The sequence below is a fragment of the Platalea leucorodia genome (genome assembly GCF_965183815.1).
Source record: "Platalea leucorodia genome assembly, chromosome: 5".
Classification (NCBI taxonomy): domain Eukaryota; kingdom Metazoa; phylum Chordata; class Aves; order Pelecaniformes; family Threskiornithidae; genus Platalea; species Platalea leucorodia.
The window spans coordinates 37,483,840-37,502,331 of NC_138827.1; the positions used below are offsets into that span (position 1 = coordinate 37,483,840).

An 18,492-nucleotide genomic window follows, 5' to 3' on the forward strand; every position below is an offset into this window, starting at 1 on the left:
GCCAGCACAGACAGAGGTATGGAGAAAGCATATCTTTGCAGAAAGTCATGTGTACGCCAATTTCTCAAGATGTTTTGCCTCAGAGCAATTAATTTACTATGGCTGTATTTTTATCTGTCAAACTGATAATAGAGGTCAGGTTATAGTAGAGATCTGAAGCACAATGCATCTGCTAATGAACCACCACACTTTCCCAGGATCCCAGCCTTGCATGGTCTGCACGTAGTCATGGAGGAGAAAGCTGTACTTGTATTGCCCTTGTGAAAGCTAAAATAAACACAGGTCCCGAGCTCTGGGCAATGCCAAGGTCTTACGCATGCAAATAATACCCCAAGACTGGAGACACTGCTCCAGCACTTCTGTGCATTGGCCAGGCCAGCTGACTGCACAGAGGAGAATAGCTGATAATCGAATCTAAAGTTGTGCCTAAATATCACATCCTAACCTGAAATATTTGGCAAATACTTGTATCTTCAAAGATTTGTAATTATATATTTGTATTTAAAAATAACAATGCACGTGATCTGTCCAAGTATTATAAATCGAAGTATAAAACAAAAAACTTAAACTGGCTTAAAACAGTCAATTTAAAAATGACATTCAAGAGTATTGCTACTAAATCTCAAACTGCAAGCAAAATTGCCAAAATTTTGGCAGTTCTGATTTGAAAACAGCACATTATTTAAGAGTTATTAAAAAAAGGGAAATCATCTGAGAGCACAATGAGAAATAAGACACATTCTCCACATCCCGCAAACAGATTTCTGTGAACAATGACAGGTCCTGAGAAAGCTAAACACAAATAAATGCTGTGTGAAAAATGACAGCAAAATATTAAGTATCAAGTAATTATTCCTTGCTGACTTGCTGCCTGTTAACCCACCGTCAAGCCAAAAGGCTGTTCCAAACTTTTTTGGCCAGTCGTTTCATTTCTGGTCCAACATGTATTTTTATTTTATTTTAAAGCTTTCAGAAGCTCTTGGCAGTACACAGGGTTTTGGGAGCAGGCAACCCTCTCAACTCTTCCTCCCAGCATGACAACCACTATTTTCTTTACCTATCAGTAGTCAGTTTTCTTTGTTTACCCATGTCTGCACAACATCTGTCTTCACTTACTGTTCACTCAACCCATTAGTCCTCCAAACTGTAACAGCTCATCTTCTTGAAGGAAAAGTTGTTTGGGGTTTTTGGTGTCAAGTGCTTTCCTTCCACCTTCTAGGAGGACTTGAAAAATTCACAACCTTACTGCATCATGAGGGGAAGAAAAACCTAACATGGGCTTTCGCAAAACATCTTCTGACCCTCTTGTGGCGCAAAAAAAAAAAAAAAAAAAAAAATCCCAAAAAGGAACTGGGGAGGGATGAGGGGATTTGGCTATTTGATCGGTCCACACCCCTATTCTGTTCAGTCTCTCTTGTTCATTTTCCACATTCCTCCATACTCATGACTATTCTGAAGGCAGGATATTTGGGATGCTCTCTCCATTTCAGCAATCCTAGTATACACATTACTCGCTTTCCCTTTACCAGTACGGGTAAGGGAAAGACAAAGGTCATTCATCAGCTCCACCAGAACTGAGAGTAATTACTCATCAGGCTGCCCATTTCCTAGGTGATGCTGCATCTGCAGTTGGGTAAATTAAGATACCTGGCTGCAACCAACGCTCTCCTGGACACTGGGACGACTGACTGGCATAAGAAAGCCGACCAGGTAAATTGATTCTGTATGTCCTTGAGCCACACTCGAAGTACTCTTCCTAAAGGCTGAGGCTGTATCTCTATGTATATTTCACTGAACACAATTTATAGCAGCCTACCAAAATGAACAACGCACAGCTTCTCAGGTAAAGCATGCACAGGCTGTCCCATCAGTTCAGGAGAGAAGGAATGTTAATTGCTCTAGCTACCATCTTCATATTTGGCAGAATACTCTTTTTTTTTTTTTTTAAATATAACTGCCAAGAACATTTTAATAACAACAACTTAAGTGTTAACACATTCCTAATGGGCAGACAATCCTGTTCCTGGACAAACTCTAAGCACTGCAAATGGAATAGTGCTAGCTCTGCACGTTATGTACTGCGAATGAAGGATACACTTGAGCCGCTCTTTTTTTGAGGAGGTTTCCTCAGTCTGCTGTTCTCTGAACTGCTTTTTGCAATCTTGTTTACACACCATGCAAATAAAGTACATGAGGGACCAAATTCACCCACAGGCAGAAAGTTGCATCAAGGTTCAATGCATCCTTTTGACGTCAAGCAAGCACTTAAAGAAAATGAAGTCATGTATGACATCTGTGTACGGGGAGCGGAGGGGAGATTCCATTCAGTGAGGCTTCTCACATGGCTATCTAGAAATGCTATTGAGCAATAAAAAAAAAGAGTAGGAAAGCTCTTTCAGCTGCTGGTGACAAAATAAAAAATAATCAAATATAAGCAATTCAAGACAGGAGGCTTTACCCCATTCCTGCAAAGCTCTGTGCATGCACAGAGGTACTCTAAGCTGAGAGGCAAATAAGCCTCAGACTGCACCCACTCCCCTGTGCCACTGCCGCCCCCCAGTCCTGTAGCCTTTACAGTCCTCACCTGAAGTTTCGCTAGAAAAGCAATTCTCAGGCTGAAGCACATGAGAAGTGAGAGAAATTATTCATTTCTTTGCAGAGGAGGAGGGTGGGGTGGAGGAATGAAGACAACTCAAACCGTCACTGCATACGTGTCTCTGGCATCCCTCACCTGCTCCCGCTACACTGGGGAAGTGCAAACTGCCTCCCTAAAACAGCCTCTTCCCTTTCCATCCCCGCAGGCCTGGAGCAGGGCAGGCCACACGTCTATGGGTGCTGCCCCTCCTCTGATGAGAACTTGGCTCAGCTGTTACAAAAGTCCGGGAAAATCCCATCATGACAAAAGCATATGTCCCTCATTGAGCTGAATGTGAAAAATCAGCAACCAATCTTACCAGGCAAACAACAAGCAACTAATGGAAGGCAAAACTACAAAGAGAACCGGGGGGGAGGGGACGACGGACGGGATGGGGGACACTACAACAAAAAACATGCAACTGAATTAAAAAAACAAGCTTTGCCAGCTGCAGGGAATGATGAGAAGGAAAAAGGCATTGGTGAGAATAATGGTGGGAGGCTGCTGAGATAGCCCACAGGGCTCGAGCAAAATGTTATCAGGAATGAGTCTTGTCTTAACCATGCAACCCAGCTGTTTGTATTCAGCTGAGTATTTGCAGTTAACATACTCACCAGCCAAGGATGACCCTATTTCTTGCTTCACCTGTACAGTGAAGGAACATGGCAGAGAACTGATGCTGCCACTCTCCTGGCAGATAAGAAATGACTAAATGACGTGTTACCTCCGCCGCTTTGGGACGCTAATATTCCCACAGCGGGCTCTAGTGCAAGCTGCACATCTGGTGCAGTTACAACAGCTGGCAGATGAAAAAAGAAACTAAAAATCAAGACAACCCTATTTCCTCACTAACATCTGCATCTGAATGCAAACCCAAATGAATACACAATTTCACTTTTTGCTTTAATGATGCCAGCCTAGACTAAGCCTTTATTATATGCAGCGGTTTGCTTGCACAGCCCTAAGTGCAAAGGTAACTCAGTCATAGCTTGCCACCCCCGAGGACACCCACTTGCAGCGGAGACACAATCAAAGCCTTTTCACTGTACAAGGCTTCTCTTTTATGAAGAGCTGGCTTAAATATGTAAGCAATTTCATAGACAGAAAATCTGAGTAATTTTCAAAAGGTCATCTTTTCTAAACTGGTTGCTTTAAACTTTTGCTCTCATTATGCTGTAGCTGGTATTTTCTTTAAGTCACCATTAAGGAACCGAACCTAAGGTCACTAGTAACAACAGCCATTTACTCTTTTCATCTAGCAACAGATTATACAAATGTCCTGTTATTAAAAAAAAAAGCATTCTCACCTTGTTTGGGTACTTGAGCAACACCCACAGCTATACATATTGCAATAAAAAGGAGAGTTTTCCTAAAAGGGAAAGAAAGAAAAGAACATGTGAGAAAACATCTACAGTTTCAGAACTCCAAGGAATTAGAAGCTTGATTCAACATCCAAAGTCAATGGCAGGATACCATTGACTTCAAGTCCTGGATCAAAGCCATCCCATTGTACAACTTTCCACTGATGCTGAGAAGGCGTTTTACACAAAGATTAAGGATTATGTATGCCCTCACATATAGTACATATATTTTACACTGGCTTATATTAATAAAGTAACTGCATCTGGTTTATATTTTCTTGCAGCAGCCTTCAAACATGAATGCTGCTATGTAGTAAATTTCTTCCTGGAAAGAAAAAAAATGTTACTGTAAAGAAACCTTAAAATAAATGACAAGTTAATGCCTGTAGAGATCATTAGATATTTCTGACCTGCTATCAGTCTTATCACAATATCACATCATTTTACCATAAATGAAAGTGTCCTGTCACACTTTTGTTGCTCTATTATAAAACTTTGTCATGTTACATGCTCTTCACAAAGTAAAAAAATCCCATCACATTTTGCCTTAAAACTTCATGCTCCGATAGAGGAGTGCAATACTGGTAAGTATCATAGGCTCACCGATTGCAATGAATAAAGTTGATATGGATTATGTGCTCAAAATTTGCTTTAAATGAAAAGTGTTGGATGTTGGGCAAAGAATACATTTTTACCATGGTTAAAAACAGGCTGCTGGTTTTTACTCAATTATCACATTAGCATCTAATCACACTCTTTTCAGTGACTGATTCTTTTAATAAATGAGAAATATATTTTCTGTTAATGTCGGACATCCAGGCACAGAAACAGATGTATGTAACAATAATAGTAACCCATACCTATTTAGTTCTACGAAACTACTCAACTCATGAACAAGCCTCAGCTCAACCTTCGTTCTCATTAACGTATGTAACCTCATTGATTTTTCATAATATTAAACGCTAGATTGACCAAGAGTGTTTGCTGGACCATGCCAGAGAGCACTTCAGTATCAGCAATAAACAGTATTTGAACTGTTGCAATTAAACACCCATAACTTCATGTGCTGTAGCTTTGCCAGCTCCTTAGTCAGGTTTGCACAGCAAAAAAGTGCAGGAAGAAAACCCTACCACTTTGTACAGGAACATATGGTTCAAACAGCAACGACAGACAAGTTCCTTCCGCTAAGCGTTCACTGCCAGGTTGCCTTCAGCTCAGAGGACAACATATGCATAAACCAAGTATTAGTAATGCTACAATGACAAGAAATCATATATATAAATATTTAAATCATAGCATATGTATGTAGCCACACACACACACACATATAGCAGTATTTAGTGAAAAATCTTAATATTCCTTTCAAGGGTTTGCAATTCAAAAATTCCAGAAACATCCAAGTGCATGAAACACATTAAAAATCTGGTTTTCTCAATTTGCTTAGTGAAACAAAGAAAAAAAAAAAAAAGAGTCAAAACTCATTGATCTAGCAGAGGATGGGTTTGATTGCTTACTCTCCTTCCACTTAGGCAGTTTTACTGTGGGGTTTCACCCCAGTTTTCAAACCAAGTCCCCCTTAGGGGAGGGGGGTACTTCACAGCTGGTGCCGCTGCTTCTTGCGGGCCCCCTCCCCAAGCCCAGTCCAACCCAAGCAGCAGGCAGTTCTCAACCGCCCCCTCCCCAAGCCCAGCCCTTGATAGACACTTGGCAACCAAAGCCCACTGGCTGAGCCTTCTCCCGATTCCTGGTACAAGGAAAAACACCTGCGGCAAATGCTGGGAGGAGGAAGGAAGCATTCTAGACCCAAGCAATTCCCCTTCCTTACAGGTGTGTTGGCTCAAACGATAACTAAAAAAAGCACACTATCCACCACCACCCACTCTCCAGCTGGCAAAGCTCTCTGGTGTTCTTTCCTTTTCCACCTGATCAGCAGCCTGGACTGTATTCACAAATTGCCACACTGATTTTCAGGCAAAGCACTTATGTAAACAGGATTTCAAATTACAGGGACAGGGAAGAGAAGCTTTGTAAAATTAGACTAACCATATTTTTCCTGCTATGATATATCTTAGAGTCTCCTGCAGCATTCTTCAAAAACATCTGCTCAGAGTTTTCAAAGCAAATAAGTGGGCTGGATCTTGGACAAAATTAGGTCCATTGGTTATACACCTACATGTGGATTTGCATATTGTGAGAGCTTAAGTTTTGGCAATCAGAACAAATGAATAATTTAAGGAACAGTAAAGCATTATAACGGTAATATTTTGTCATTGGTATTGCCACTGTAAAACTGCAGATACATCAGTTTTTTAGAAGAAAATGCACAGGATGTAAAGAATATTCAAAAATACGCATCACTGCTCCAGTTCTGATCACAGAAGGGGAGCGGAGTGGAAACCACACCTTACAAATCCCAACGTGCTTGTAAGGGCACGTTTTTTAATTAACCACTGCAGTCCCTCGCTGTTGCTTTCTTCAGGCTTTCTCCTGCAACAGCCATGAAATATCTACTGAGGCAGTTCTGCCACTCCTGCAAAAGACCCAATATTGACTGTCGTCCGAACAGCAAGTCAGCTATGGGACGCTCACTTTGGGTTTTTCCAGCTCTGAAGACCGGAATTCAAGTTCATCGTTTGTGTCACACAGTGCATCATCTTTTGATCTAATGAGAAGCTCAGTGACAGGAGATAGCTGTGTTAGGAAGAAAGTCCATGCATTGCACTGTACCAGCTAAAACTCATGACAAAACTTTATTTATTTATTTGACTTTCATGGGCACAAAATGGACTCGCAGTTAAAAATAGCGTAAGACTTTTTAGTTAACTCCAAAGTCAGGATGCTCAAAGGACCCCAGAGCCCAAAATGCAAAGATGACTCCTCTTAACATTACAACAGCCTCTTCTACAACGTCAGCCAGGGAGAAGCTGTGTGTCAGGTATCTGCCTCCGTCACCTCCCAGCAAATGTTGTAGGAAGGCAAGAAATTCCAAAATGCTCCCAGGGCTGTAAATTACACAGATGTAACTGGATATACAGAAACATTCAGTGAGAGGTAAAGACAAATGTCTGGCTTACACGGTGCTCTCCAGCTAATGTCAAGAACAGATGAGTGATCAGCTAAGAGAAAAAACAGGGACCAGAGACAACCATAGCACTGGAGGTCCTCTAATGCGTGGGAAAAGTTAGTCGTCTTTCTACCTTTTTTCACTACAAGTAAAATTTTTTGTAAATGAAACCATGTGCAACCTAAAGTGAAGCTGTACAAGGGAGCCCTCCATAGCCGAAGATGAAAAAATGAAATTCTGTCTTTCTGAGAGAATCTGTTCATGCAAACTCTCCCTTCTTGGTCAAGATCACTACTCTTTGCAGAGCAGCCAGTTCTCAGTCTCCATTCTCACACCAGCACTGCCATTAAGCCACCAGGCTCCCTGCTATGTAATGCACACCTGGCTTGATCCATCGTCTGCCATAGCTGTGAGGAACAAAGCAAGCAGCATGCAGAAACCCTGGACCACATGCCTTAGCTCAGCCCATAGCTCTTGGGGAGACTTGCCCTGTTGGGACATGACAATAGAAAAATACAAAAGCATGTGGCAAGGAAGACTCCAGCTGACTTGAACGCTGACTATTTTTCCCCCATTTAACACCACACATGAAGCTGTTCCAATACCCCTTGGCTATGTCCTGTCCTAGAGCCTAGGTATCTCTTGAGCTTCCTCCTCTCCTCCTACCTTTTCATCTTCTCTCCTATTTTACATGCAAGCACAAGCTGAGGGCAACTATATAATTGGTTGGAGGAAGGCACTATCAAACATGGTTGAGCTATTCTACCACTTAAAATAGAGCTTATCTTTCTGATAATCTTTGACATCTTGTGGCTGTTTGCCTCTTCCTACGAGCGGACAGCAACTATCTATGTTTATTTTTTGTCCATTAGGGGTGACAAATGAGGAAACTGATAAGCCTCAAAGCAAGTTGTGGCAAGCAACGGTGAAAAATTCCACCCTCTGAAGACTATTCAGCAGCGTACAGAGCTCAGGTTTGGTCAGTGCACAGCAGTACCCTCTTCGTTCCAGGCTAGTTTCCTAAACCTCAAGTTTAAAGGAAGAAATACCACTAGCTGGCTGCTAGAGAAGGCAGGAAAACCTGTTCCCAGCATAACTGGCACAGATGCATTCAACCCTGTGCTTATCAGTCATGGTGGTTTAAATACCAGCACCTGCGCCAGGTGCATTGCTTCACTGGATCTCCTCTGAGGAGAATGGCCCAATTTGTGTCCATCAAACAGGAGGGCTTTGGGAAAGGTGATGGCACCTTGTGGGCAGAGATGCCCTGGGCCTCTCAAAGACCCCAAGCTGTTAAAAAGCCTGTCTTTCAAGATCGGAGAAGAAAGATATCTTCCTTTGCTGCTATAATGAGATTAGCCAGCGGGTCCAGTGCTGCTTGCCAAGTTTTAAGAGACCTACTCTCAATATGGCTTGAGGGGACACGACAGCCTCCAAAGCCTCTCCCGGGTCCCAGTCCATGCCCTTTGGGCACGGATGCCGCTGCGCACCTAACCAGCGAGGGGGAAGCTCCTGAATCCTTTGCTGCAAGTTCGCAATTTGAAAGAAGGGGAAGAGGGGGAGGCACAAGACAAGGTTAGAGGTAGAGGATCAAAAGATGTATTGCTCTTTCCTTCTGAGGAGCAGTGGCCTAAGAGGAGTCCTACAACAGTGCTGTGGTTTGGAGAAAGGAAACTCCCTGCCTGGTGGCCCAGCCACTCTCCGGACAGCATTTGGTTTAAGATGAGAAACTACCACATCCAAAAGAACAGTCAACTCTGTTAATATTTCTAAAAGGAGAAAAATTAATGAAAAAGATGCGGTTTTAGAACCATTTTATGAGTACATCCCTGATTTCTTACACTAGTTCTCTCATCTAGATAGCATACGCTAAGCGTTTTCCTCTGTATTAAGGCAAAAGCATACAGCTCAAATTCCCACTCCTATGAAATACTCTCTTCTTTCAGGGTTTGTCTCTGTACATTTTGTAGATTGCTCTTCAAATGTTCTACAACTCAGCACTCACAAGAGACAAGAGTAAACACAAGGCTGTTCATATTTTAAAATTAAATATTCCATCAACAAATTTGTTGAGAGATTTAGGAGTCATGCAGCTGTAGGAGTTTTATTTATTTAACCTGCAGAGACACCTCTATAGAGGTGGCAGGTCTGACCTAATGGCATCTCCACAAAAAAGTGGTCTAGGTTGCAAGGGACTGACTGGTTTGATATATGCTAAGGAAACCTGATCCTTTTGCAAAGAATTCTGGTTTCTTAACACAGGCAAGCAACCAGGTTGCTTTCTCTCTAGTCAAGTAAATTAGGTAAATAAGAGCTTCAGAATATATATCTATATGCATCTATCTCCAATTCTGAACTTGGGTAAACTGCATCTCTGCTACTGTACTACTTTATTCATGTTTCTCTATCAGCAATATCCCTTACAGATATCAAATACAACCCTTTTTCAAATTGCACTCAGACGATTCCTGAAGAAGTCCCACGGACACAGCCATTAAACCCACAGATGCCCCGGGGAAGGCCACCTTCAGGCAGCCACATAACTGCTCAGCAGCATTCAAGCACACCCAGATCATACACCGGGCACACTTTACCAGCATAAGCCTCGCTACAACACAAGGCAAATCCTTCTCTGTCCCGCTCGGAGCTCTCAGTAAACTTAATTTAAGCCACAGCCAGAATAAAATAAGCACTTTACAAAAGGAGACACATACTAGTAACCTCTATAATACCATTAGAGCTATCAAAAGTTCACAGTCGTCCTGCCTAGGCTGCTTTTCGGCAAACTACAGAGGAGAGCTGAGCTCTACCTTTGCATCGCAGGTGATGATGCATTAGAAAAACCTCAGCCTATTGCAGTAGCAATACAGGGCACCTCATCTGGTCACCTCTGTTATTAAGAGAGCAGCCTCGGCTCTTAAACCTAAATTCTGCAGGTTTTGTTTGGTTGCTGTGTTTTAATAGCTAGGTAAAAGGGAGGACGAGCAGCCGGGTTACTGGTGGGTGCAGAGGGAGGCTCTCTCCCAGGGTCCCTGTCCCCGCCTCGGGGAGCAGGGGCTGTACCGGCTCTCAGGTCAGGCTGCCCCGCTCCCGGGGGGCAAACACCCGCCTAAACCCGCCCCCCCTGCCCCGGGCCGGGCTCCCCGGAGCCAGGCTGCTGCCGGGGCGTGGGCTTGGACGGGGGAAGGATGACACGAGGGTGCTGGACGGGACCGGGAACATCCAGGAAAGCAAGAGGGAGCGGAGAGAGAAGGGAGAGCGCCTGGAAGGGGCGTGCGGAGGGGAGAGAGGCACAGGCGGGCTCCGTCCGGGGAGCCCTCCGGGGGCACCCGGGACCTGGCGGGGTTCCGGCTGGTGCTCGGGGGGTAGGGGTGGGGGGACAGCTCACCCGGGTCGGGGGGACAGCCCACCGGGGTCGCCCTCCTCTGCCCCCGGCAGCCGCAGCCCCCATCCCCTGCCCGGCCCCGCGGCGGGGCGGCGGTCCGGTGGCCCGGTGCGCCCCGTCGCCGCCGGCCGGGGGAGCGGGGCCCTCCCTCACGCCTCCCCGGCTCCCGCTTACGTTTGTGCCGCGGGAGAGATGCGTCCTCGCCTTGTCCTCTCGGCTCCCAAATGCATTTGTATGCATTTGCCCGGGCAGCGGAGATCCGAGGGAAAGCCGGAGCCGAGCGCCGCGCCGCCGCAGGGTCAGCTCCTGCCCATGAAACCCCGCCGGACCCGGGATCTCCGCCGAGCTCCGCGCAAGCCCGAGGGCGGCCCGCGTACGGCCCGCGGGGGCGGGGCGGGCCGGGGCGGGGGGGGGCGCCGGGGGCCGGGTGGCGGGGGAGCCCCGCGGCTGCCCGCGGAGTCCGGCGGCGGAGCAGCGCTGCAGCCGCCTGCCCCGGCACCGGCCGGTCCTTCCCCGCCCGCCCGGGTGTTAAATTTCAGCGCTGGCTGCCTGGCGATTACATCAGCAAACACGGCCCCCGGGGCGGGCCCCGGCCGCGCACGCTGCGCGCTGCCCCGCGTAGCTCCCTCCCGGGACCGGAGCCGGGACCGGAGCCGCGCCCGCGCCCGCCGGCAGTGCCGTGCCCAGCCCCGGCCGCTCCAGCCGCGCCCGGCCCGGCTGGCAGCGGGAGGGATGGGAAAGATGCAGGTGATGCCGTTCAGTGCATCCCAAGGGCGAGGAGCGCCTTCGGGTCCCGCTAGGAAGGCTTGGCAGGAAGGCTGCAAGTTAGATTAAAACGTGGGGAAGGAGGAGAGGGGGGAAGGGAGATGATGAAATGGCGTAAAGAGAAAAAGCTGAGTGTGCTGGAGGTTTTGCATCTCGAGTATAATTGGAGTGGGGTCCAGCAATCCTCCCTCTGGAAAATGTTTGAAGAGCAGATGTAATTTGGTAGCATTACAATGCCAAAAGAAATACGACACTCTTCACTGTCTTCTTCCTAAAGAGATAAAAGTCGTTTTAGCTTTAATTTCCAGTTTTCTTACCTTGTCGCAGTAACACGGACTATTACAACATTATCCCATAAGGCATCTTTACGCAAACTGTCTCTCAAAACAAACAAGGTAGAGTTAAACAATACCAGACCTTGCAATACACGCTGTGCAGCAAACCCGTGGTCAAATCCTGCTGCCTTACTTCGGCCAAGCTTCCATTGACCTAAGCAGAAATTTGATGTGAGTTAGGATTGTGGTATTTGGCTCTCGCTGGGTGCTACAAGAGCGAAGATTTCACATCAGACCTGCAGCAAAGACCTTCAAGTTGTAAGAAAGGTGACGTGAAATAAAACCAAATGTATTACCAAACAGCAGAAAACAAGAGAAAGGATAAGGCACAAAGAAAAGTTTTACAAGACAAGGAGTTTATATTGTTATCACTGAGGATGCTCCACTCGGCTGAAAAGGCCTTTTCTGGGTGATCCAGGTAGCTAGGAACAGGCAGAAAAATGGGGGGGGGGGGGCTGGGGGGAATTGTCAGGCAACCAAGGGCAAACCTGTAACAGTGAATTTTCCTGGGGATAACAGAATCCAAAGTTACAGGGAAAAATTCTTCCCAGGAAACACACCTGAATATTTTAGTATTTAATTTCACACTCAAATTCATTTTCAATACCTTGAACCATCCAGAATCTATACAGTCTCACTGGCTACCAAAGCCGAAGGTAAAAGCTGACAACATTTTGTCTTCCTGTCTACGTACCTTGCGTTAACAAAGTGACAGCAGAACATGAACATTTATTTGTTCACCGAAGCGACCATGGTGCCTCCCCAGGGAGGTATTGGACGCTGCTGCAATAAAGCCTTTGTCAGCATTTCTGTTTTAAACCACATTTGAATGGCTTCCAACAACTGCAGTCTTATATTTCATTTAGGCTTTGTTTATTAGCATTAAGATGAACTAAAATGTGTACATTACAGATTGGGTTCGGAACGGTTTGGTGCCATTCCATGAAATCTATCAATCCCTTAAATAAGATGTCTCGTATGCAGTAGACATATAGTTGATTTATTAACCCCTTAACATCAGCATTAGGTCTACTATGGAAAGAATTCTGCCCCAAGAGTGACCCTGGGTAAATCCTGCCCTCATTTCAGTGCACATCAGCAGGAGCCATTCTGCAGCACATGGCGAGATGGGCTGGGGGCATTGCGTGCCGAGATCTCCCTTTCCAGCAGTGTTTGCGCTGAAGAAGGCACAACTCGAGATTCATGCCAGCTACACATACAGGGTGTAAATAAGCTTTGCTGACCCTGATTATGCAGTGACTTAAAACAGTATAAAGTTTTAAAAATAGCATTGGCTGTTCAGTTTTCTATATTGAAAACTACAAAATTAAGCTGACAAAGTAGGACGCTTCGCTGCCATTTGGCGCTTTGCTCTTTAGGTCCTTGTTACAGCCCCTGCCGTGGTTTGAACCCTGCCTTCGGGCCGTTTGGGCAGGGTCCTTGGCTGTGCTCCTGTAAGGAGCCCGGGGGCTGGTCAGGCCGTGGGGAGGCACAGGCCAGGGGAAGGATTACCTGTGCCTTGCCGTTTCCCCGCCGCTCACAGCTCAGACGTCTCTGAGCCACGTGTCCACAAATGGGTTGGGAACGTGCAAGGGATGCTCCTTGTTCCCTCCCCTGTGTCCTTCTGCCTGGCAGCTCTTGCACTTACTCTGCAGCTTAGTTGCTTTCCATCGACATTAACACCCTTCAGAGCTGCTGAAGCTCCTAACAGAAGAAATGAGCACCATCTAACCAATGCAAAGGAAGAAAGCAGATGAAAAAGCACAAGGAAATCAAATGACTTCCCCGGTGTCCGACAGTGAGTGTGTGGCACTGTTGGAAATAGTCCAGCAGTCCCCAACTTGTTACCCATCGCCTTGTGTTTTAGATGAGCTCCAAATCTCTTCTAAGCTTCATGGCAAAAATCAGTATCAGTTTTATCCTTACACTTGCTTCTTACAGCCTAACAAGCAAAACCTACTATGTTTAAAGCTATCAGATTACGTGTGTTTATTTCCAGATCTATATATAGCCATCTGCGTACTTACACACACCAGAAGACATGGTCAAGCTCCAAATGTGTTAGCACTCATTGCAACACAGTGATGCTGGATTTTCATTTCCTATGGTAAATGTCCCAAGATCCCATTTTTCCATGTCTGCTATCTCCTTCTTGACCACAGCCTATCCCTGATCTCTCTTATCTCTTCAAGTAAACCCAGGGATTACTGAAATACAGAATTAGTTCTTTTGAGATACCACTTCTTGCCTTTCTGACATGATTGCAAGCTCTTCTTCTGTCTGTTTTCTCCTTTTCCAACATTTTTTTTCCTCCTTTCATGATCTGACTTGCTCATCTGTCACTGCAGATTACAGCTGCTGAGTTCCAGCCACATTTTGGGGCACAGAACAGGAGCTACTCCTAAACGGTGTAAGAGGCGAGGAAAATGGTTCCTATCCGTGATTCTCCTTTCAGAAAATGTACAGGAGAGAGTAACAGTTAGTATACTGCCAGAGCCTAAAAATAAATTTTAAAATGAATAAGAATTCGAAGGAAAATGTGTGAAGCGGGAACGTGAGGACTGAGTGTTAGAGCCTGAGCCTTATCCCACTGCCGTCAGTAGGAGCTTTACCTTTGACTTTAGTAGGAGCAGAACAGGACCCACACAAGTTTCCTGGTACAGTCCCAGAATTAGGAATTTTTGGCAGAAGATCCATGCTGCTATTGAGTTCCCTTTGGAGAACTGATTTTCCCTGCACACCACAATATATGGTGTTAGGCTACGTACCAAAACTGCTGGAACCTAGTTCAGCAAAATATTTATTTAGAATTCTCTCTGTGGCAGCCAAAAAAAGTTTAACACATTGCTCTGGTTAAAGAAAGTTACCAAGCTATCAAATATGATTAAGAAATACAAGAAATGGAAAGGATTACAGCATGTCTTTGACAACAACTGGCTAAAATTGAAAAGGGGACTCCAGGTCTGAAACCGTTAGACGTGTCTATTCTTTCTAGAAAGTGAAAGAAGTTGTAATGACCAACGTCTCCCTTCTCTCTCTAGTTATGCCTCTTACCTGCTGATAGAAGGAATTGGTGAGATAGAAGGAATTGGTGAGAAGCAATGTTCTCCAGTTTTGAATATGTCAAAAAAATCTGGAAATGCCTTTAAAGAGCACAGTTGATGACTTTATAGATTAATTCTATCCCTTCTAATCTTCTACTAGCAAACTAAATTATAATTAACATAAATTTACATTCTGAAGAATTCAGAGTGGAGAGGATTTTTCTGCCTTACAAGACCAACACACAAAAACCTGTGTGGGGAAGGGGCTGAGAGAGGAAAGGAGAGTCCTGTGGGTACATGGGACTGAACTTCAGAGATCCTGGCACACAGAGCAAAAAAAAGGCATGATAGAGTCAGGACTGACAAAAATGCCAAGCCACAAATGACCATATAGACCAGTGAGATTCCTTAAGATGCTTAGTTAAAGCAAACAAGGGAATATATCCAGCCAGGAGCGAGAAACAGAAGAGAGCCTCAGTGAACCGCAAGACAGAGTAGAGGCTCCAGACCACAAGGCTCCAGTGGCTCCAACAAAAAAAGGTGTCTCAGTGAAGCCAAGATACTTGCAATTGTTTACAAGACCAGGTATCATCCATTTTAGAAAGTCATTGCTATAGCAGAGGCCCACCCTAAGCAGAGTAAAAACTCTCGTGGAGGGAGCTGAAACGGGCGACTGAAGCAAAGCCTTCTGGAGGAGCAACCCCACACCCAGCAGCTGAAAAGCTCTGACGTCTTCTTCCAGTGATGGCACATCGTATGCCATACCAAGAATGCGGAGAAGCCTAGCCAAACACACAAGAAAATATTAAAGGAAGAGAGAAGCCTGAGAAGCAGTTATTAGGAAAGTAAAAAGTGATCGGAAAATACGAGAGCAAGAACGAGTGCAACACGGGAACCATGGGAACAGCTCACCGAACGAGAAGACTCCAATTACCAAATAGGCCAAACTGCCAAGAGAGAAGCACAGTAAATTTCCATCTCAAAGAGGGGCTCTGGAGCCTAAGAGCAACTGGAGAAAGAAAAAACAGAGAAGGAGTTAGAGAAAACCCAATGACTTTCATTTGCAGTTAATCTTTATCCCATCATTGATGGAGTGTTTTGCCATCCAGGCAGGAAGTGGAGACACCCACTCTTACAGGCGGGAAGATGTGTTTGACATGAGGTATTTTCTGGGATACTCATTGAACTGAAAATCTCATTGTAGATGAAGTCCATAAATATGACTAAGAGTCTGTATTCTTAGGACCAAATCACCACCTCCACCGACGCGTGCTGAGAGACAGAGAGCAAGACAGGCCTGAGCAGGTGTGTTTAACCAGGGTTCCCCCACTGGAGTGGTGGCTGTGATGTCCTGCCATGGGCATTGGGCAACCTCAGTGGGGTCTCCTGCACCAGGGCTTGCCTAGCAGGTCTCCCCAAAGCCTCCTGCCCATGGCAGGATCCTGGTTCTCGGTCATTATATGAAACTTGCCCTGTCTCCATCAGCAGAAGGAAGCAAAAGCCTATTTTTACAAAAAATAAAAAGCTGTGGTTGTCCTATGTGAAAAAACACTAGCTCATACAACCCAAGGACACTTACTTGACCTCCTTGGTGGTGCTCCGTAGCGCCCTTTCACATTGGAAGGATGAGTCAAAAATCGCTTAGAGACATCTTATAGGATGTCTTTCTGCAGGATAAAATCTGCAGGTATTTCCTGAAAACCACTCTCTGTAAAAGAATAAAAATGGAGCCCATTTGGAGTGAAACTGTCCGCACTCATATGGCGCTCTCAGCCCGCTAGCAAAATCTCATCAGCACTAAAAATTGCTCACACATCTGGAAGAACCAGCGCAGTCATCTGAGAAGTATTTCATTCCCGAGCCGCAGAGAGCTCCGCGTTAGGCCAGTCCTTTTTAAAGACATTCCCTTGCTTTTCTCAGCAACTGTGGGAGATGCTTCATTCCACAGTTCATTAGTCCTAGAAAAGTCTTTCTTGACCGTCTCCGCTTCCAGCCCTGGGGCTATGCAGGTTTTCACAGTGCTGCCCTGCAGCCAAAAAAAAATGTGTTCCCAGATATTCCTTCTGCAGTAACTGAAATACAGTTTTGGCTTGCTTCTGCAAAATTAGCTTCTGGCAACAGCAAGGGGAGTTTGCAGAAGCCTGCCTTCCACTTTCTCACCCGATGAGAGGTGAGCTACTGATGCTCAGTGGCTCACACATCGTGAAATCTCTGCCTTAGAGTAAGAGGACTTGTTCTCAAATTAAAAATCTTATAAAAATTTTCTCCCCAATTATAGAAGCAGAAAATTCCATGAGACTCCAGTTTATGACCTTCAAAATGATGCAAAATATGGTTGTTTGAGGCAGCCACAAGAACTCCATTTTCCCTGCCCAACCTTTGAAAGAAAGAGAAATAATGTCATAGTACTATGAATACTTATGAACTCCATCTTTGGGAAGAGAGAAATTTAATCACAAAAACATAAATAATTTGACCACCTTTACATAGTTATCTCAACCATTAACAATAAATGATTGCCCTGATATGTCAGAGAGTTTCCTCCAACTTCCCACCAATTCTCTCTAGTGGTTTTTAAATATCCTGAGTCACTTAGTACACATCATACCTAAATCACGCAGAACAGTGGAGTAATTTCAAGCTGACAACATTTGTTGACGACGTTCATCAAAACAGGAGTTTCCAGACTCAGTAGGTATTAACAATATCAATGAAAAAGGAAATTGCACTATTTCCCACTTTTTTTTTTTTTTTCCTTCGCATGAGTAAGTCATCATCAGACTTCTTCAGTAGTCTTTAACTCCCAATAAAGGAAAAAAATGGGGCTTATTGTTGTTTGTTTTCTTGGAATCTCTGGATTTAAGAAGAAAGCCAAAAGTATTGTCAAGTACAACAGGGTATTTTTGTATGATGAACATTTAATTTCCAAATTAAGAGTTCTAGATCAGGCATGTATAATGGCAGGAAAAAATTTCTATAGAGAAAGGGACTTTAAGTAGATTGCTTTTTCTGAAAATACCAGACAGATGAATATGTGGAATCCAAGACCAAAATACATTGGCACTAACTTCAATGCTGATATTTTTACAATAGTAATATAATTAATTTTTGTAAATCCCTTACAGCTGTACTACCAATATAGCATAGAATTTTTAATAGGCTATTTTAATCACCTTATTTTTAGAGATGAAATTTTGATCCTGTTCTTCAGTTATTTAAAATTGATTAGATATGTGAGTGAGAACTACTGTTGCAGGAAAGTAAAGGACTAGGTCTTTCACCAGGCCCAGAATTATTTCAGAGCAGCCCTTCCCCCCGATGTCATGTAAAAAAGTAAAACTGAATAAAGTCCTCCTATAAATGCTGATTTCAAAAAACTAGAGAAAAATTATGAATACATCCGAAAGATGAGACTTTTTTTCTGCTTGGATCAAACAAGTTCATTAAGCCAGATGTGCCTGGATTATTCTTATTACAGAGAGCCATAAAAACCTCATGGTTGTTTAGTTATCCGGTGTTGGCTTAGACATAGTCAAAAGTTGAACGACAGATGATATGAGTAACTGCACCGTGTTGACCCAAACACACACGCAACAGTTTAATGAACGAACACGACCAAGGTTGAGAAGTCCAGAACTTGTCAACGTACCAGCATTAACTTTTGTTTGCAACCTCGCACTGCACATTAGAGCCCTTGCGGGATCATGGGTTGTTTTTCACAGGTCTCCAGCATTCTTCTGGTGCTCCAGGTCCTCCAGAGACAGATGGGCATTGCACCCCGGGACCTCCAGGCAGCGTAGGGGTGAAACCTGCCGTGTCTCTCCTGGACACAAGTGAACTGCTGCTTTTTGAAAGGCTCACAGCCTGCGTGAATTGTAATGGCAAGGCAAGAGATGTCAGGCT

The 18,492-nt window shown here is 44.6% G+C and overlaps 1 protein-coding gene across 1 annotated transcript in view; it reads right to left on the reverse strand.

Moving 5' to 3' along the window:
• Window positions 1–10,675, reverse strand: part of COL24A1 (collagen type XXIV alpha 1 chain) — a gene marked incomplete at both ends in the record, with an annotated part of 153,677 nt that extends 143,002 nt beyond the window's left edge. The window contains 2 exons of the mRNA XM_082311754.1: window positions 3,943–4,004; window positions 10,620–10,675. Coding sequence (XP_082167880.1) covers window positions 3,943–4,004; window positions 10,620–10,675 — 118 coding nt within the window. The remainder of the gene's footprint in view (window positions 1–3,942; window positions 4,005–10,619) is intronic.
• Window positions 10,676–18,492: the final 7,817 nt, after the last annotated feature.